Raw genomic sequence first — 19,850 nt, forward strand, 5'->3', positions numbered from 1 at the left:
ATATTTTGTGTAGGGCAGGATTTCTGGTGACAATCATTACCAGTTTTTGTAACTGACAATAAATTGAATATGACACAAACAATTACCTCGTGTATAATATTTTCAAATTGGATAAATACATGTCTTTTCCATGAGAGTTCATTTTAAATAAAGAAAACAGTACCTTATAAAAAACTAACTTTTAAATATGAAAGTGAAAAAGTGTTACATTCATTCTCTTTTGTTTGCTTTTGTTCTACTTTGTAATATATTGCTTCAAAGCCTAGACATTGGAAATGACCTGCTTTTGTTTAAATCTAGGTTCTGACATTATACTAGCTATGTGAACATAAACAGGTTACTTTTCTGTGCCTCAATGCCTGCATCTGCAAAATGGGAATAATAATATCTCTCATATGGCAGTACATAGCATGTCATAGTATGCAAATATTTTTATTACTAAGTATTTTTGTATAAGAATCAAATATTATTTAAAAATAGTGAATTATTCGCATGTCTCTGTTTTCCAATTTTGGAACTATAGGTAGCTTTTAATCAATTTTCATCATCAAACAATTCTTTTTATTTAGTATATTTAAGTTTAATTTATTCTATACTCACCTATATGGAACTGTGCCAGATTCAATGCATGAAGAAAGTTAGAAACCTCTTCTTGACGTTTCAGAATTACAATATTTCACATAAAGTAGCAAATATAAGATAAATATTTTTACAAAACTGATACGATTCTGGAATTTTATGTATCTGATTTTAATGTCACAACTGTGCCTTATGGAAACTAATCTATAGCCCAGAACTTGCTAAACTTATTCTTATTTGGCAGACTAAAAATCTTTTAGAGGCATACTCATAATATAGCACAGTTACTCCAAAAGCAGAAACAAAGAAATGAGTGCATAAATATTTTACTTCTGAATTAAACACTTTCATCTTCTGGGAATCAGGAAAGTAAAATGAGATAAATTTTAAATGAGAATAAAAATTCCATATTTTTAAATTAACAATGATGTAGATTTGAATCTAATCAGGTTAGAGGTAAAAGGGTCCATTTGAACAGAGACACCTGAACAGACTATAATTTGTGCTAAATAGTCATGAATGAACTATAAATTACATTCTCACATGCAATTTAATTATGTTAGGTATCAAAAAATAAGTATTTACAAATGAGTCAAAAATTTAATGTTTTCATTTAGCTGGATTCAAAAGCATTTGAAATTCTTTTTTGATCCCTCAGCATGACTTGATGTCATATTTTTCATTAAGTAATTCTAATGTCATCAGCTTGCCTTATGTGGCTTTGAATTATATGACCTGTATAAAATAAGAGAAAGGCTGATGGGAAATTAATCCATGGAGTGAAAAACAAAGAGGTTTTGAACATCACTCCTAATATTGTGGGTAGTGCTTACAAATTACCACACTTTCTGGTGTAAAAATTACCAAGATTTTATGATCAGTCATGCATCTGCTTATATCAATAGTCAGAAAAATTACCTTTAAATTTGAGTAATTGACCTCTTTCCTGGTCAAGTATGCATTACATACTTCCTGCTGCTTCCAATAACCATCTGTGGAGTTTAAAGTGAATATAGGCTTTTCTCAGAGCAAAACAAAGCACAACAAAACTGTTGGAGAACTATCAATTCATTCATCTCATGTGACATACAGTAGCTCTTTCTAATCTATGCTCTAGTCTGCTAAGTTATGACCATGAGAAACACTTGGTCTGTATTAAAAACACTTCACACTTAAAATCCATCTGAGGAAGTGACAAACTTCTTTTCATTTGGATATCAATATTTGAAATTCTTCATAAATTAACAAAACCAATGAATTGTAAGTCAATAATACTAATAATTTAGGCTCAAGTTAACAAAATTAAGAATTTTTGTCTGCTTATCTTATTCATAGAACTTTATCACTTTCAAAACTTCTATTTCTTTACTTTGTTTATAGTAGCAACTATTATAGTAGCAATAGTGCCCGTTAAACTTGTTGGTCCTTACACCTTTTGAGAATTATGGATTACAGAATATATACCAAGAATAATGCACACATATAAATACACACAAAAGTTGACATGCATTTAAGCTGATATATGAAGGTTTTAAAATTCAGTGACTATATATTAATATAGACTGAGGTAGAGTTTTCTCTTATTTACTTTCCTGGGGAAGTGGCATGATACAATGCAAGTTAAAAGGATCCAATTTCAGACTTCAAGAATCTGATAATCTAGGTAAGGCAATATTTTTAAGAATGTGTGAAAATATGCAACTTTAGAACACCACAGGCATAAACCAGTAGATACTATTTTTAAGCAGAAAGTCATCTTAGTATTTATGAATCAACAATTCACAATGTTGAGTGCTTTAATAAATTGATCTCATTGATTCTTCACAAGAGCCCATGAGATAGGTTTTTATACCTCCATTTTAAACCAGGAAACTAAGACTCAAACAAATTAACTTATACAAAATCACATAGCCAAGACACTTTAACAAATCCATGCTTTAACCATCTCATGGCACTCCTTCATGATTCATGCTGTCTTTACTACAGGACACTTGAAGAGGAATATTCAAAGACTCTTGAAAAAATTCCTTTAATATTTTTTAAAGTAAATAATATAAAATCATCATAAAACATACTCTAATTTGAAGAAAAAAATTATCCGAATAAATACACCTCACACTGTAAGCCAGGATTTGTTACTTTGCTTGTTAAGTATCCAGAGACCATATAGGAAACAATTATATTATTGATTCAGAATATTTTTAAATTGAACTGAATATTATAAAATTGTACAAAAATTATGATTTCATACCATAAAAATGTCCCTGGATTGCTGTAACATAGCTAATTTCCTTGGAACTAACTTGCTGATGTTGTTTTCCTTCCCTTATTTCCCCCTCTTGTATGACAAATGGCTTTTTCTATGCATTAGGCATTGTTAACAAATTTTCCTAATAGAGGATGAAAAATTGATACTAGTTTTAAATTCTCAATTCAAGTTTCTATTGTGTTAATTGATTTATTGTTTACATTTTGTTAAATTATTATATCAAAATGAGAAATATTTATGTTTGTAATGGTAAGTCTAAAGTATAAGGACACAAACATATTTATACAGTAAGATCTCAACTTTAAAAAAAATAAGTAGAAAAAGATTTAATGAAAAATACAAAAATGCTTCTACTGGTTAGTTCCAAAGATGATTTTTGGCTTTGGTTTCGGTTTTGTTTCTGAGTTTTATATATTATTGTCTATCCTTTCTGCCTGTCTTCAATAAGAATATATTTTATAATAAAAAAAATTAACAGACATCATCATTTAAATTTAAAATTTTTCAGTTAAATATTAGGCTTTATATGCAGAAATATTTTCAAGAGTAAAAAGAATAATCATCTTTGATCAGGTTTCCCCAATGCATCCAATAAAGGAAAGAATTAATAGTTGATAAATTTAAAACAAAAATAAACAGACTAAAACTTGTTCTGTTTTTTGTTGTTGTTGTTGTTGTTACCACCATATGCTAACAAATCTAAACACTGTCAGTGATAAAATATCCCTAAAATCTAAATGTAAACAACATCTGCACATACCCCTTCCCATCCCAACCCCTAATCACACTGCCTCTGATGTAGTTTAGGCTATGGTCATTTCTCTTTTATTAAAACAACACAAAATTGGATTTAGGTATCAGTAGCAAGAAGAATAATCTGACAAACATAACCTTTAAGCTAATACAAATTTTTCACTTAAGCCATTTTTTATACGTTTTACAGGGACTGAAGAGGAGGATGAGGGAGATGACCTTTTGCTTCACTCTGTGGATGAGTTCTGGTGGTTTCCTCACATGTGGAGCCACATGCAGCCCCACCTCTTCCACAATGAGTCATCCTTAGTTGAGCAGATGATTCTCAACAAGGAATTTGCACTGGTGAGTACCTTTTATTGAAGTATTTTTCAAACTATGAATTGTGATATATTAGTGGGTTGTAAAATCAGCTTATTGGGTTTAATCCAATAGAAATAGAATAGAACAGAAAATACCTGAGTGTGTCACAAGTGTTAGGGCTTCCCCGGTGGTGCTAGTGATAAAGAACCCACCAGCCAATGCAGGAGACACGAGAGATGTGGGTTTGATCCCTGGGTCCGGAAGATCCCCTGAAGGAGGGCATGGCGACCCCAGTATTCTTGTCTGGAGAATTCCATGGACAGAGGAGCCTGGCAGGCTACAGTCCATGGGGTTTCAAAGAGTCGGATACAACTGAAGTAATTTATGCCACCATAGATATTGTGTACGTACTGCTTTGTATTATTTTGTTCCAGGAATGTGTGAGTACGTGTATATGTACTGGGTCATGATGTGCTATAAAATGTATTCAAAAAGTTGGTCATTGTCAGAAAGCTACCATCCCCAGCTTTATGAAAGTATTATACCATGATTAGAGAAAATAGTACTTTCTCCAGTGTATTCCTTGTTCTTGTTCAGTTGCTAATTCGTGTCCAACTCTCTGTGACCCCATGGGCTGCAGCACACCAGGCTTCCCTGTCCTTCACCATCTCCCAGAGTTTGCTCAAACTCATGTCCATTGAGTCAGTGATGCCATCCATGGGATTCTCCGGGCAAGAATACTGGAGTAGGTAGTCATTCCCCCTCCAGGGGATCTTCCCAACCCAGGCACTGAACCTGCATCTCTTGCATCTTCTGCATTGGCAGGTAGGTTCTTCACCATTGTACCACCTAAGTCAGATTTTCATTGTATTCCTAGTACATAATAACTGCCCCCTCAAAACGTATTTGCTGCAAAGGTGAATAAATTAGTTCAGTTCAGTTCAGTTGCTCAGTCATGTCTGACCCTCTGCAACCCCATGGACTACAGAACGCCAGGACTCCCTGTCCATCACCAACTCCCGGAGTTTACCCAAACTCATATCCATTGAGTCAATGATGCCATCCAACCATCTCATCCTCTGTCATCCCCTTCTCCTCCCACCTTCAATCTTTCCCAGCATCAGGGTCTTTTCAAATGAATCAGCTCTTCGCATCAGGTGGCCAAAGCATTGGAGTTTCAGCTTCAGCATCAGTCCTTCCAATGAACACCCAGGACTGATCTCCTTTTAGGATGGACTGGTTGGATCTCCTTGCAGTCCAAGGGACTCTCAAGAGTCTTCTCCAACACCACAGTTCAAAAACATCAATTCTTCAGCGCTCAGTTTTCTTTATAGTCCAACACTCACATCCATACATGACTACTGGAAAAACCATGGCCTTGACTACACGGACCTTTTTTGATAAAGTAATGTCTCTACTTTTTAATATGCTGTCTAAGTTGGTCATAGCTTTTCTTCCAAGGAGCAAGCGTCTTTTAATTTCATGGCTGCAATCACCATCTGCAGTGATTTTGGAGCCCAAAAAGATAAAGTCTGCCACTCTTTCCCTATCTATTTGCCATGAAGTGATGGGACCAGGTGCCATGATCTTAGTTTTCTGAATGTTGAGCTTTAAGCCAACTTTTTCACTCTCTTCTTTCACTTTCATCAAGAGGTTCTTTAGTTCTTCACTTTCTGCCATAAGGGTGGTGTCATCTGCATGTCTGAGGCTATTGATATTTCTCCTGGCAATCTTGGTTCCAGCTTGTGCTTCTTCCAGCCCAGCGTTTCTCATGATGTACTCTGCATATAAGTTAAATAAGCAGGGTGACAATATACAGCCTTGACGTACTCCTTTTCCTATTTGGGACCAGTCTGTTGTTCCATGTCCAGTTCTAACTGTTGCTTTCTGACCTGCATACAGGTTTCTCAAGAGGCAGGTCAGGTGATCTGATATTCCCATCGCTTTCAGAATTTTCCGCAGTTTATTGTGATCCACATAGTCAGAGGCTATGGCATAGTCAATAAAGCAGAAATAGATGTTTTTCTGGAACTCTCTTGCTTTTTCAATGAATAAATAGATAAATTGAGTCCCTAGAACAATGACTCTGGACCAGTGATTCTCAAACCAAGCATGTATCTTTTTCACTTAGAAGACTTTTTAAAACACATATGCTGGACCAAATCCTGGGGTTTCTGGTTCAGTAGATTGTCAAACAGGCCTGGGAATTTGCATTTCTGACAAATTTACAGAGGATCCCCTTACTCCTGGAACTGTGCTTTGAGAACCATTGCTCTGGACTAGGAGTTGGTCTACTGTGGCTAATGGGCCAAATTTGGCCTGTTACTTGCTTTATATTGTTCTTGAGCTAAGATAATTTTGTTTGAGTTTTTTGAATTTATGTTTTAAAATGAAAAAAGAGACAATAATATTCTGCTTCATAAAAATTACATACAATTCATGTTTCAATGTCCATAAACAAAGTGTTATTGGAATATCACCACACTCTTCTCTTTATGCTTTGTCTGCAGCTGCTTCTTCATTGCAATGGGAGAGTTGGGTAGCTGCAAAAGAGATTATATGTCCCACAAAGTCCACCTCAAATAATTACTATCTGGACCTTTAGTGAGAAAGTTTGCCCACCCAAGTGCTAGACAGGAAGTAAATCATCTATCCTTGTAACAGTCTACTGAAAGAAATCTTTTCCCCAGCAAAACACTCAGAGCCATATTGTCACATCTCACACAGTGTGGCAGATGGTCACAAGGGGTGTGTGAATCCCCCAAAGGCCCTGGACCCCAGTTAAAACCGCCATCTTAAGGTTTTTTATTTGAAATAAACAGTTTATTTGCACAGTGTAATTGCTGATAGATTTCATTTTTTAAAAGTCAAATTGGGAGGCACAGACCCAAGGCCTTATAAGTACTCTAATATTTTATAATAATTATGCCTAATCATTATGTTAATGGATCACCCTTCCTTCCATCTCTAAATCCCAAGACTTCTGTCAGATTTGCACGTAGGATCCTCACTAAGTGTGGGAGCCTAAAAATCAGTTAATATCATGGACTCAAGCCTGTGTTTGAATCCTGACCTTCCATCAATGGCTGCTTGAACCTAAACAAGAATTACTTAGACTCTGTGCCTCAGTTTCCCCATCTGTAAAAATGAGAATGATCATGACAACCACCTCATAGGACCACTTCAAGGATCTGGAAAACGTACTTCAAGAGCATACAATCAGCATTCAGTAGTTATTAATCAATTATGATCTTTCTAAATCCAGACAATTATGTGCTTATATCTTACTCTTAAAAAAAAACCCAAATATTGTTCAAAATATAGATTTATAAAAGTTTGATCCTCACTTACTTTGGGGGAATGTCTAAAAAATTTTGTGCTGCTTTGTAACATTGGAAAATTAAGTAAATATTCCTTTTTCAAAAAATAAACTTATCTTGAGTAAGCATGCTGAATTTTCTCAGAGCAGTTACCTTGAAAATAAACTGTATTTATCATTTGGCTTGAACCTCCCCCCACCTCATTCTCTCTCTGAAGCTTTGCTTTTTAGGCATGTAGATTATATTTCATAATGGTTGATTTCACCTGTTTGTGTAAAATTTTTTAAAGTCATGCTGAGAGCACTGGGAAAGACTCAGATGTAATTGCTTTGTAATGAAATGTTGAAAGCTATTTAGAGTCCATTCAGCACACATATTTGTTTAGTCAGTGAGGTTAGAAACTAGACTGAAGCTTATAAATATACTTTGTAAGAAAAAAATTTTATTGTATTTTGCATAATCAAAATATAATAACTAAAGTGAAGTCTGTTAAATACACATACTGAAATGACATTGTTCTTTTCCTCTGATGTTGAGCTCAATAAAACTAATCAGGATTCTTCAAGGGGTGACATTAGAACCCCAGTTTTAACTGTAAATATAGGATGACAATATGTGTGTGGTCCAGAGAGTCAGGAAGCATATTTCTTTCTTATTGAATTATTATCTTTCTATATCCAGATGACACTTCAAAACCCTCAGCAGTATCAAGATGGGATAGGATAGTGAAAAGCATTGTATTGACAGGCTAAATTTTATCCCTGACTGTTAGTAACATGTCCTAAAAAACTGGCACCTCATTTAATGTCTTCATGCCTCGGTTTCCTCCCCTGAAATGGTAATGATTCCCTTTTTCACTCTCTAAACTACAGAGCTTTTAGATAATTAATTTATATCAATTCATCTGCCAACCAAAAGCACAGGACCAGATAATCCACTGATCAATTCCAATTCTAAAATTCTGTGATCGTTGACGATATCGGTCTACAAATTTGGAATGAACATCTTGAAATACTCATTTAGCTAAATCAAAGCAATTATGGAAAGGGACTTTCAAACTAAAAGACCAATTTATATTGAAAAACATCCAAAGTGTTTAAATCTCTTTTTTATTCCATCCTGACATTACTCCCTATTCCTTGGTTTGACCTTGGCTGGCAGAGGTGTGCAGTGCTTTTATCAGTGAAGAGCACAGCTGTTCTCACAACATTTACAAAAGTGATTCACGTAACATATTAATAGCTTCATATTGGTATTTAAAAAGTTGTTAAACAATCAAACAAAATGGTTTCATTTGTAGAATTTCTCTGAATTGTTTCTGGATAGAGTTTATTTCCTGTTGTAATATGTCTAAAAATCATGAGAAAACCATATTGCAAGACTGTTTCTTTACTATTTCATTGTGTAAGAAGAACAATTATTACTGTAAAGCATCATCATTTCTTAATTCACACACACTTAAGTCTGCAGTGTGAATGTGTGTGTGGGCAATGACTTGTATGCCTATGTTGAATCCATGAGCACATGTGTGTGTAGTGTGTGTTTGTGTGTGCATATATATATATATATGCATGTTTAATCCATGAACATATATGCCATGTGAATGCCATGTGAATGTGTACATGCATGTGTTTGTTTTTATAGAAGGTGTTAGTCTACTGATAGCACAGGCAACCCAAATATAGTCATTGTAAGATATGAGTAAGGCAGTAGGGTGGGAGAAATAATTTTGATTCTTTTTTTTTTTACTTTTTACTAAATCATACGTTTTGCTGTCAGCAGATAGAAGTACAGATAGAAATAACACTTCGAAGATGGCAGCAAAAAATTGAGACTAAAGAGAACAAGAATATTCAGCTAATATTAAACTGCTTGATGAAAAATTACCAAGAAATCATCCCTGAATTAACCCACATCTCCTTTTCAAAGGAGAGAGAGAATACCTGTAGCATAATCCTGAATTATTTATTTCATTCCACAATAGATTTGTGGGGGAAAAGTAAGAAATGGTGGTTTGTTGTTGGAAGTTTTGTATATATATATTCATTAAAATTTCCAAATGAGAGGAGCTTTTTAATTCACTGACAGTAATAAACCGAAAATATCCTGAAGGGAAAAAAGAACACTTCTCCTCTTCAGTGGTGACTTTTCAAAAACGTTGTTTTCTTTTTGACATTTTATCAAACAGTCAGAAACCTTATTCATAACTAAATAAGTAAAAGATTCTAGTAAATAAAGGCACAGGTCTTTGAATCTGCTTTTAAAACACTACATGTATTTCTGAACTCTATATAACTTGGTTTCATAAGACACAATATTCCTGATATGAAAAATTCTGACATTAAAATAGTTCTCATAAAAAACCTAAGTTCATCAAAGAGCAAATGTGAACAATTACTAAGTGTTGCGGTGACCTGCACATAAAATCAGCTATGTAGAAATTTCAATTAAAAATAAAAGGTATGTGATAGTGGAATGAATGGCACAATGAAATAAAACAGAGACAGCGCTGCCTTTCATTAGCTGCTAAACCTGTGTGTTTACTAAATGATGCAGTATATAGCCTTATGCTAAGTCACTTCAGTCCTGACTCTGCAACGCTATGGACTGTAGCCCACCAGGCTTCTCTGTCCTTGGGATTCTCCAGGCGAGCATAATGGAGTGGGATGCCATGCCCTCTTCCAGGGGGTCTTCCTGACTCAGGGATCGACCCAGAGTCTCCTAGGTCTCCTGCATTGGAAGGCAGGTTCTTTACCGCTAGCGCCACCTGGGAAGCCCCACGGCTGTACTTGGATAATTACAACCAATAGCGTATTTCAAAAGTAGGAAATGTAGAGAAGGTAATAATATCTAATCAAAAGTAAAACTGTGAACAAACATCGGTTTTTGTTTTGTGGTTGTTGTTTAGTTACTAAGCCATGCCTGACCCTTTTGCGATCCCCCATGGACTGCCGCATGCCAGGGTGCTCAGTCCATGGGCTTTTCCAGGCAAGAATACTGCAGTGGGTTGCCTTTTCTTCTCCAGGGGATCTTTCTGACCCAGGGGTCAACCCTGCATCTCCTGCACTGGCAGGAAGGTTCTTTCCATTGAGCCACCAAGGAAGCCCTGATGAAAGTTTACTATGGAGCAAATAGTATATTTTGTAGGTTTAGTGATGTATAAGGCAGTCTGTATACCCAGCAGAGTAGACGCATGATTTAGATGAACTATAAAGAAGCAAAGCATCTAGGCATAGAAAAATTTGAAGTATTTTCAGCGATTGCATGAGTTCTTGAGGGATCCTGCAAAATACATACCCATGTGGTACAAATATCCAAGTGAAATACTTCTGATGTAATGGGGTGTATTTGTTATCTTTGGCTTCATAACAAATTAGCCAACAACTTAACAACTTAAAACAATGCACACTGATACCAAACAGTTTGTGTGGGTCAGAAAGTTGAATATGACTTAACAAGATCTTACAGTTCAGGATCTCTCAAGAGATTTCAACCAAAGTGGCAGCTGGGGCAGCAGTCATTTTGAAGCTCAACTAGAAGGTGGACCGGCTTTAAATCTCACTCACATGGTTGCCGGTAAGACTTAGGGCCTCATGGACTTTTAGGCTGTGGACCTGAGTATCTCAGTTGCTGCCTGGTTCCACACTCGGTTCCTCGCCATAAGGGCTCCTCTAGAGGGAACTCACAACAAGCAGGTTGTATGCTTATTTGGGTTCTGTGAATTGCCATAAGAATTGTAGGATCAGCTTATCAATCTCTGCACAGTGGCTAGCTGGAATTTCAATAAGGGTAGCGTCAAAGCATGGGTCATTTTGGGAAATACTGTAATCTTAACAATATTAACTCTTCTAACAGGCTGTTTTTCCATTTACTTAAGTGGTCTTTAATTTCTTTCAACAATATTTTATATTTTCAGGGCATATGTTTTGCACTTCTTTTATTAAAAATATTTCTACTTTTTGTATTCTTTTTAATGCTATTGTAAATGGACTTTTTATTAATTTCATTTCACATTGTTCATTTTTATGTGTAGAAGTACAATTGTTTTTTGTATATGGATCTTGTAACCTTCAAATTTTCTGCACTCACTTATTAGTTCAAGAGGTTTTTAAAATGGATTCCTCTGGATAGTCTATATGCAAGCTCGTGTCATATGAAAGTAAAGATAGTTTTACTTCTTCTCTAATCTGAATACAGCTTATTTTATTGTCTAATTTCCCTGACTAGAACTTGCAATGTAATGTTGAATAGAAATGGTAAAAGCAGATATCCTTGTCTTATTCCTGATTTAGAGGAAAAATCCAGTCCTTCACCATTAATCATGATGCTAGTTGTGGACTTTTGAAGATACCCATTATCAAACTGAAGTGTTTAATCTATTCCTACTCAATTGAGTATTTTGATCATAAAAGGCTGTTGGATTTGTTACATTTTTTTTTATGTCTAAAAAAATTGATTCAATTGATTGTGGGTTTTTTTTTTCCTTTTTTATTGTGATTATATATTACATTAATAGATTTTTAGATTTTAAACCAGCTTCACATGCTTGTGATAAACCTCAGTTGGCCACAGTGCGTGCTTGACATGTGTTGTTGAATTTAACTGCTCAATATTTTGTTGAAGATTTTGCATCTATATTCTTAAGGGTATTCTTCAGTAGCTTTCTTTTATTAAGAAACCTTTGTCTGGTTTTGGTGTTAAGGCAATACCCATACATTTTGATGCACTTAACAGTGTGCCTCATCTCTCTGAGATTCTATTCAATTTTAATTATTTTTTTCCTCTCTGCCCTTCAGATTGCATAATCTCTACCAATGTATCTTTCTTTAAATTCCTGGGATCTTTCCTGTGCCAGCTCTTCTGTTGAAACCCTTTAATAAACTTTTTATTTTAGTTATTATACTTTTTAATTCCAAAATTTCCACTTGATTCTTTTTTATAATTTGTATCTTTTTATTGATATGGAATGAATCATTGTCATCACACATTCCTTTACCTGTGTAAGTAGGACTTGTTTCAGCTCTTAGAATGCATTTGAAATCATTGTCTGCTATGTCTGGCATCTGAGCCCTTTAACAGCTGTTTGCATTGCTTACTTTACTTTGCTATCTATGAGTCACACTTTCCAGTTTCTTGCCTATCTTTTAACTTTCTGCTCAAAACTAGACATTTGGTTTGGTGACTCTGGTTTTGACCCCACAGTTCTACTCATCTTACAAGTCACCACTGACCTCACTCCCTCTAGGCTCTGGGGTTCTGAAATTCGGAGGAGCTTTCCCTACCTCCCATTTTCTACACCACATACACATGCTTAAGAACAAACTAGAAAGGCATGGGTCAAAGAATATTTTAGTGACTTCATCTTTTGTTAATTCACAAGTTATCCTTGCCAGTACTGAAAAGAAGTTGAGGAGAGAGAAGAAAAGTATTGCCTTTGTCTCTTCTACCTAAAGGTAAATTGTCAATTTCTAGTCTTATCTTCCACTTCCCCTTCTCCTTGCTTCTTAAGGATGAGGCCACTTTTATTTTACTGCTTTTATCATACAGTTCAATCTGTGTAATTCACTGTCCTAACTCTCCATACCAAAGCTACCATCCTACTTTTAAATTTAAGCCTTGTGATAGAAATGCAGCTATAATTGTTGATAATTTCCCCTGAGAAGCTAGAATTTCTAGACTAGATTTCCAAATTAAAACCCACTGTATTTTTGGAAATAATTTTTTTTATCAGTATTTACTCCTAAAGCAGGCAAAATGCATATATTTTTAAGTTTGGAAAAAGCATTAAATAAGGAAATCAAATATTAATGGCATTTCCTTGGAAGACACAGCAAATGTTTAGTAAATGGAATATTTTTATAATCTTGAATATCTTTATTTAATTATACTTACTGGAAACCTGTAATGAGCAAAATGGCGTCAGACAGAAGAAAATACTAAAAATCACAGTGGGAAGTTTATAGAACACCAGCCAGCAAGCTTGAGGCTCATTATATAAGCATTTAAATGACTTTGTTACTGAGTATAGAACATTTATTTATAGATGGCATTTTCTAGCTGTTTAAAATTATTTTCATATATCTATGTGGTCAGTAGAGATATCCTTTCATCATTATGCCTATATATTGTTTTTGCTTTTTATATTATATATGCATATATTTCTCATATATTTAGAAGTATCATTCACTCCATCACCATATTCCTTTCCTCTGATGGTACTGCCTGTCACAATCTACAATCCTTTGTGCCTTCCTGTTAATACTCTTGTGTTTTATTTACAATAAAAGTGAATATGACTTTGTGTGAAAAAATTGCACACCTATAGATGCAACCTTTAATATATGCTGTATCAAGATGGAAAATTATGTTACAGTGAGTGAGCTATTCATTTGTCACTGAAAATCTTCAGCATTTGAGTGCTTTACTGTTTTAACCATTGCAGAGAGTAACCTTTTAAAATACATAACTTACCACTTTTAAATTGATGAATGTGTACTAAGTATTATGTCACATTTTTCATGATGGCTAAAAGTTTTCATGTTGATTCAGATGATTTTACTATACTCAGTTCTTGCTGTGTTCTCAGAGTCAACTGCGATTATGTGGATTATTTGTTCCTAAACAATGTTCATAGAATTTTTTGAATACTTGTGTCTACTTTTTCTAGTTTTCCAGTCTATGGTTTGTAATATCGGTTGCTTTCTCTTCTAGCCATTGTCATACTATCTGGGTCTAGCAGCCAGGTTGCCATTTCAATAAAATGAAGTAGTCAAACTACATGACCACTGAAGCCCTGATGTCTCTAAAATTATATGAACTTGAATTGCCCTGAGCTTTGAAATCAGAGTAGGCTTCTTAGTCTTGCTTCTCAAGTAAAAATGAAAGTTCTCAATTTCACAAATTAAGAAACTGAGTTCATACATGACATGTGCTTGGTCGCACAAATAATCCACATTCTGCCTTGGGGTACCTAATTCAATGCTCTTTCAATTGCACCACATAGCAACCCAAGCAAGAGCAGATGATTTGTGGGAGAACCAGACGGTATCTCTCTAAGGTAAAATAAACCAATTTGTGTGCCCTGTTTTCCTAATGGCTTTTTGTTAATCATGTGTGTGTGCTGTGTGCTAAGTCACTTCAGCCGTGTCTGACTCTGTGTGACCCCGTGGACTGTAGCCCGCCAGGCTCCTCTGTCCATGGGGTTCTCCAGGCAAGAATCCTGGAGTGGGTTACCATGCCCTCCTCCAAGGGATCTTTCTGACCAAGGTAATAAGTGTGACCTCTGCAAAGTTGAATAATTGTTGAAGAACCCAGACCTATCTCCTCTACTGAGAGTAGATGTTATTATACAAAATTTCAATGATTAATATGGAAATTTTAGTGTATTAATGGCGTAATGACCAATGTATTGCATTACAAGCAAAAATATTTTGACTTCTTACCCACTGACAGCAGGTAGCTTTTTTACTCTTATTACAGTCGGATGATACTATTTAATAAAGTTCTAGTTAGTTTATAAAAGGAGCCACTAAGACTCTCAATTTCTGTTTTCACCAAACCTATGACATAAAGCATAGGAAAACTTTTTGCCAGGAAATTCCAATTGGTTTTTCACTAGCTGTTAATATTCATACTGCTGAGTAATGGATTTAGGGAAAAGGAGTGACTTTTCTTTTCATGGTCAGTCCTTGATTTGCCAGTGTAGTATTGACAGGTAGATGAAACAGTTTCCCTTAGACAGAAAATTTCTGCAATACATATTTATCTATTTGATATTTTTAGCAGAGGGCACCATTAGACACCTCCGTCCCCCATATTCCTACCTTAGCTGCAACATTTTCTTTCTGTAAAGTGGCTACTTTTTCCTGAACATGTTTAAATTCAAAGGAATAAATACCAGCTATAAAATGCACTTTAATATTGAGCAGCAATGGTTGAAGGAGGATGAGCTATTTACATTACTCAGATACTTGAACATGAATCTATCAAGGTTTGCATCTGTCTATTCTGAGTATCTTGTTATCATTATTTTTGGTAACTAGAAAATCTTAAATGTCATTCTTTCTGCTTTATGGTTTTTATGTATTTAAATATTTTAAGATTAACTAGAGGAGCTCCAATTCTTTTCAGCTGCTGGTACATATATTAATTGCAACAAAGATTTCCCCTAGGAGGTAAGCTGATGACTGCTTAAAGTAGTTGTTAATATTTAATTTACTTGCTTTAAGGTAAATACATATTTCCTCTAAATATTAAGTTTTATTTATATAATACAGAGCAATAAACTATCCACAAAATACAAAAGAAAAATTCACATTCCTCTAAAGAAAACAAAAAGTTAGTTATTTTTATACATAAACATCTTTTATGACATGAGTTTACCCTGTAAAGCCATTACCTAGTTGCCCAGAGTATTAATTAAGCTCATGTGTTTAGCTTCAGACATATCTTGGTTCACATTGTATGTCTGCCAATTACTAGACGTGTGTCCTTAGCAAATGACTAAAAATTCCTGTGCTTTAATTTTCAACATGTAAAATGGGGATGATAATAGTTTCTACCTTATAGGTTTCTATGAGGATTAGATGATGTGTGTACATATTCATATGTATATAATACTAAGCTAGGTGCTTGGCACATAAGTGTTTCAAAAAGTGTTGGTCATCATCACCATCGTTGTTGTTGTTTAGTCACTGATTAGTGTCCAATTCTTTGTAACCCCATAAACTGTAGCCCGCCAGACTTCTCCATCCATAAGATTTACTAGGCAAGAGTACTGGATTAGGTTGTCATTTCCTTCTCCAGGGGAGCATCCTGGCTCAGGGATTGAACCCAGGTCTCCTGCACTGCAGGCAGACTCTACCTTCTGAGCCCCCAGGGAAGCTGGAAAGTGTATCAAATTTGAATCATAATGATGGACAGTATTTCATGAATCCCTATTTAATGCACATCTAAACCTGCTGTGCCCTTGGAAATAATGAAATTTGTGGAACACAGAATACATTTCTTTTAACTCTTGCCCTTATGAATCTCCAAAAGGAGCATAAAATGTTGAAGAAAGGAAGAAGAAATTGATTTGGTGTCAGAAGAGGTTTGAGTTGGGAATTAAGAGAAAATGAGATTGTGTGGTTCTTGTGGGGCCAGAATATGCAGGAGCTTTTCCCCCTGGATTTGAAGGTCTCAGGAACCCTAACTCCAGCTGTACTGATCACTTTTGCTTAGAATGCTATCTTTTCACATTCCAATTCTCCAGATTCTCATATCACCACCCTTAATTAATGTATCCTAATTTACTGTGGGCAGGAATCCCTTAGAAGAAATGGAGTAGCCATCATGGTCAACAAAAGAGTCCGAAATGCAGTAATTGGATGCAATCTCAAAAATGACAGAATGATTTCTGTTCGTTTCCAAGGCAAACCATTCAGTATCACGGTAATCCAAGCCTATGCCCCAACCAGTAATGCGGAAGAAGCTAAAGTTGAACGGTTCTTTGAAGACATACAAGACCTTTTAGAACTAACACCCAAAAAAGATGTCCTTTTCATTATAGGGCACTCGAATGCAAAAGTAGGAAGTAAAGAAACACCTGGAGTAGCCGGCAAATTTGGTCTTAAAGTACAGAATGAAGTAGGGCACAGGCTAATAGAGTTTTCCCAAGAGAACGCACTGGTCATAGCAAACACCCTCTTCCAACAACACAAGAGAAGACTCTACACATGGACATCACCAGACGGTCAACACCGAAATCAGATTGATTATATTCTTTATAGCCAAAGATTGAGAAGCTCTAAACAGTCAGCAAAAACAAGACCGGGAGCTGACTGTGGCTCAGATCATGAACTCCTTATTACCAAATTCAGACTTAAATTGAAGAATGTAGGGAAAACCACTAGACCATTCAGGTATGACCTAAATCAAATCCCTTATGACTATACAGTGGAAGTGAGAAATAGATTAAAGGGACTAGATCTGATAGACAGAGAGCCTGATAAACTATGGATGAAAAGGTTTGTGACATTGTACAGGAGACAGGGATCAAGGTCATCGCTATGGAAAAGAAACGCAAAAAAGCAAAATGGTTGTCTGAGGAGGCCTTACAAATAGCTGTGAAAAGAAGAGAAATGAAAAGCAAAGGAGTAAAGGAAAGATATTCCCATTTGAATGCAGAGTTCCAAAGAATAGCAAGGAGAGATAAGAAAGCCTTTCTCAGCAATCAATGCAAAGAAATAGAAGAAAAACAATAGAATGGGAAAGACTAGAGATCTCTTCAAGAAAATTAGAGACACCAAGGGAACATTTCATGCAAAGATGGGTTCGATAAAGGACAGAAATGGTATGGACCTAACAGAAGCAGAAGATATTAAGAAGAGGTGGCAAGAATACACAGAAGAACTTTACAAAAAAGATCTTCACGACCCAGATAATCACGATGGTGTGATCACTCACCTAGAGCCAGACATCCTGGAAGATGAAGTCAAGTGGGCCTTAGAAAGCATCACTACAAACAAAGCTAGTGGAGGTGATGGAATTCCAGTTGAGCTATTTCAAATCCTAAGAGTTGATGCTGTGAAAGTGCTGCACTCAATATGCCAGCAAATTTGGAAAACTCAGCAGTGGCCACAGGACTGGAAAATGTCAGTTTTCATTCCAATATCAAAGAAAGGCAATCCCAAAGAATGCTCAAACTACCACACAATTGCACTCATTTCACATGCTAGTAAAATAATGCTCAAAATCCTCCAAGCCAGGCTTCAGCAATACATGAACCGAGAACTTCCAGATGTTCAAGCTGGTTTTAGAAAAGGCAGAGGAACCAGAGATCAAATTGCCAACATCTACTGAATCATCAAAAAAGCAAGAGAGTTCTAGAAAAACATCTATTTATGCTTCATTGACTGTGCCAAAGCCTATGACTGTGTGGATCACAATAAACTCTGGAAAATTCTGAAAGAGATGGGAATACCAGACCACCTGACCTGCCTCTTGAGAAACCTGTATGCAGGTCAGGAAGCAACAGTTAGAACTGGACATGGAACAACAGACTGGTTCCAAATAGGAAAAGGAGTATGGCAAGGCTGTATATTGTCCCCCTGCTTATTTAACTTGTATGCAGAGTACATCACACAAAATGCTGGGCTGGAAGAAGCGCAAGCTGGAATGAAGATTGTCGGGAGAAATATCGATAACCTCAGATATGCAGATGACACCACCCTTATGGCAGAAAGTGAAGAGGAACTAAAAAGCCTCTTGATAAAAGTGAAGGCAGAGAGTGAAAAAATTGGCTTAAAGCTCAACATTCAGAAAACTAAGATCATGGCATCTGGTCGCATCACTTCATGGGAAATAGATGGGGAAATAGTAGAAACAGTGTCAGACTTTATTTTTTTGGACTCCAAAATCACTGCAGATGGTGATTGCAACCATGAAATGAAAAGACACTTACTCCTTGGAAGGAAAGTTATGACCAACCTAGATAGCATATTAAAAAGCAGAGCCATTACTTTGCCAACAAAGGTCCATCTAGTCAAGGCTATGGTTTTTCCAGTGGTCATGTACGGATGTGAGTTGGACTGTGAAGAAAGCTGAGCGCCGAAAAATTGATGCTTTAGAACTGTGGTGTTGGAGAAGACTCTTGAGAGTCCCTTGGACTGCAAGGAGATCCAATCAGTCCATCCTAAAGGAGATCAGTCCTGGGTGTTCATTGGAAGGACTGATGCTGAAGCTGAAACTCCAATACTTTGGCCACCTCATGCGAAGAACTGACTCATTTGAAAATACCCTGATTTTTCAGGGAGGGATTGGGGGCAGGAGGAGAAGGGGATGACAGAGGATGAGATGGTTGGATGGCATCACCGACTCGATAGACATGAGTTTGAGTAGGTTCTGGGAGTTGGTGATGGACAGGGAGGCCTGGCGTGCTGTGATTCATGGTGTCACAAAGAGTCGGACATGACTGAGCGTCTGAACTGAACTGAACTGAATTTACTGCTCTCCTGTAACCTCCTTGATCAGGCTCTTATGTGCCTTTTATACATAAGATTAGGAAGTGGGCTGCTTAGCAACAAGGCACTGAGAATTCTTATTTCTGCTTTCTCATTTCAGGGTACAGATGTCTTTATTACTTGATCATCACTTCTAAACGCTCTCAGTACCCATTTTTACACTGTTCATAGTGAATAAAGCCAAAGTGTGATAGTGGAGCCAAAATGTCTAGCTAGAGGGCTGCTTTTTCAGCTTTTATTTAAGGTAGAGAGCATTTACTATAGTTCTGGCCAATTAGATGCAAGACTATGCTGCCGTAAGAAACTTTCAGGAAAGCAGGTTAGATGTGGTTGATGTTTGCCCTTTTGCACTCTGCCTTTGTTCCTTTCTCTTGCCCAGTATATTGTCTTATTGGCTGGAACTGACACATCCATCTTAAAACTATGAAGGAAAGGCCAAGAGAATCAGAGACCTCACTTCTGGCATTCTTGAACTTCTGAACCAACCACTTATCTCCAGATTTCCAATTACTCAAGAAAAATAAGCTTTTTTTTTTTTTTCAATCCACTGTTTTTTGTTTTCATTTTTGTTTTTCTGATACAAATTTTGACCATTTCCTATCCAATGCTTTTCCATTGCATTTT

At 36.0% G+C, this 19,850-nt stretch overlaps 1 protein-coding gene across 2 annotated transcripts in view; it reads left to right on the forward strand.

Moving 5' to 3' along the window:
- The window catches only part of LOC122673402 (bifunctional heparan sulfate N-deacetylase/N-sulfotransferase 4), a 298,043-nt gene that overhangs the window by 151,320 nt on the left and 126,873 nt on the right, over positions 1 to 19,850 (forward strand). For both annotated transcript variants that reach the window (XM_043871154.1, XM_043871156.1), the window contains one exon: positions 3,792 to 3,946. In XM_043871154.1, the coding sequence (XP_043727089.1) occupies positions 3,792 to 3,946 (155 nt within the window). The remainder of the gene's footprint in view (positions 1 to 3,791; positions 3,947 to 19,850) is intronic.

This window comes from Cervus elaphus, chromosome 17 (assembly GCF_910594005.1).
Source record: "Cervus elaphus chromosome 17, mCerEla1.1, whole genome shotgun sequence".
NCBI classification, from domain to species: Eukaryota; Metazoa; Chordata; class Mammalia; order Artiodactyla; family Cervidae; genus Cervus; species Cervus elaphus.